The sequence below is a fragment of the Papilio polytes genome, unplaced genomic scaffold (genome assembly GCF_000836215.1).
Source record: "Papilio polytes unplaced genomic scaffold, Ppol_1.0 DF824180.1, whole genome shotgun sequence".
Taxonomy (NCBI): Eukaryota; Metazoa; Arthropoda; class Insecta; order Lepidoptera; family Papilionidae; genus Papilio; species Papilio polytes.
The window spans coordinates 1,378,052-1,379,626 of NW_013525024.1; the positions used below are offsets into that span (position 1 = coordinate 1,378,052).

Below are 1,575 nucleotides of genomic sequence, written 5' to 3' on the forward strand. Positions count from 1 at the left end.
CCTATAATATGCCCGTCTATGTCAGCTACCCTCCAGTGAAAGTCCGGTCGAAATCGGCCCAGCCATTTCGGAGATTACCCGGAACAAACGCGGACAGACAAAAATTTTAAATGCGATTTTCGTTATCAGCAACGCAAATACATCATCTCTCCGAAATCTGGAATTTTTCTTTTGATATTACAAATTACAAACAGACACTCCAATTTTATTGTGTAGACATATATTCCATTCTTAGACGTAACTGTTGGCCTTTGTTTTAAGATTAAGCTTCTTTACAGCGATTAACATCATTATTTTATCATTATGTTGTAATTAACTTTATTGTAATTAATTTAATTTAATCAACAATAACGAACCCACAAACATGTCGCCGACGCTTGTTTCTGTGAATCTTGTGGGAATCATCCTGCTGTCCATGCATGTATAAAAAATTGCTTTGGGCTAAAATTAATGTTAATGTATTATTTTTCAATTATTTGAAACATAAAAGTAACAGAAATAACGCTCAGAATAAATAGTTTTTCGGTTGGCTGTAAGACACAAATGTCAAAGTCTTTGACGCTTTAATTTTAAACATTTAACTGTCATTGTTGTCTAACTTTAATGAAAAATAAGTAAATGTTGGGATGTTGCATTATATTACAATACGTAATTAGTTTTCTTTCTTGGTACGATTATTTTCGAATAGGAAAAAGTCTTTTATAGATACCACATTGGCCAAAGTTCATAAAATATCAATGCAAATATAAAGTACACAATACACCACAAACAAGGTTAGTGATATACACTTACGCACCACTGGATTGTCGCGTACTTCTTGAAATTGGTTTACCATGCTCGCTCTATCAAGCACTCGATATCTCATAATACCTCGCAAGATTCTCTCCATTTTAATAATATGCCTAATCTAATATATTAAACACAAGTTTGTACTGGTTACTTATTTACGAATGAAAACAAGCATTGCATTAACCTGCGTTTGACACTAGTGACCTTCACTAGTTGTGCTTATCGAAATAGTTGTAAAATCGGTTTTACTAGTAGGAATACATCCTTTACTTTGTCCATATATATGTGGTAAATGTTTCTAAATAATCTATGTGAGTAGATTTTTAATTTATATGTAAATTACATAACTGATAATAATTTCATTTATCAGCATTGGTCAGAGTAGGAAGATTGATTGAATGTTGTTGACATCAAATGTAGAGGTTTATATGGATATGCCTATGCTAAAAATATTTTATGAGATATTGAAGAAAATTACCAAATTAAAGTAATTCTTAAAGAGTTACAAAATGAAAAATTATCCATAGTTGATTCAATTTGACCAAGTCAGAGTTACCATTAATGAATACAATAGTGACAATATTATTAAACAAATGAGAATATGTCATGGAACAAAATCTGGATCTAGACAAAATTAGGGATTACAGTGAAAGTATTAAAATAAATGTAGCGAATGATCTAATATCATATTTCCAATTTGCTCCTTTGACATCTCCAGATGTTGAAAAATTATTTTTAAATATATAAAATAAGGATTTTAGATGTCAAAAGGAATACTGTAAAGTT

The 1,575-nt window shown here is 30.4% G+C and overlaps 2 protein-coding genes across 3 annotated transcripts in view; one reads left to right on the top strand and one right to left on the bottom strand.

Annotated features, from left to right (window-relative positions):
- LOC106111177 (beta carbonic anhydrase 1) overlaps positions 1-913 on the bottom strand; it is a 2,558-nt gene extending 1,645 nt beyond the window's left edge. The window contains exons 1-2 of the mRNA XM_013293191.1: positions 797-913; positions 357-441 (exon numbers count right to left, since the gene is read on the bottom strand). Coding sequence (XP_013148645.1) covers positions 357-441; positions 797-889 — 178 coding nt within the window. The 5' untranslated portion in view covers positions 890-913. The remainder of the gene's footprint in view (positions 1-356; positions 442-796) is intronic.
- LOC106111176 (serine/threonine-protein phosphatase 2A activator-like) overlaps positions 574-1,575 on the top strand; it is a 3,346-nt gene continuing 2,344 nt past the window's right edge. The window contains exon 1 of one of the 2 annotated variants that reach the window (XM_013293189.1): positions 574-773. The gene's annotated coding sequence lies outside the window, so the exon portion shown is untranslated. Of the gene's footprint in view, positions 774-1,014; positions 1,101-1,575 lie in introns of those variants that run through there. The other variant, XM_013293190.1, reaches the window with a different exon arrangement.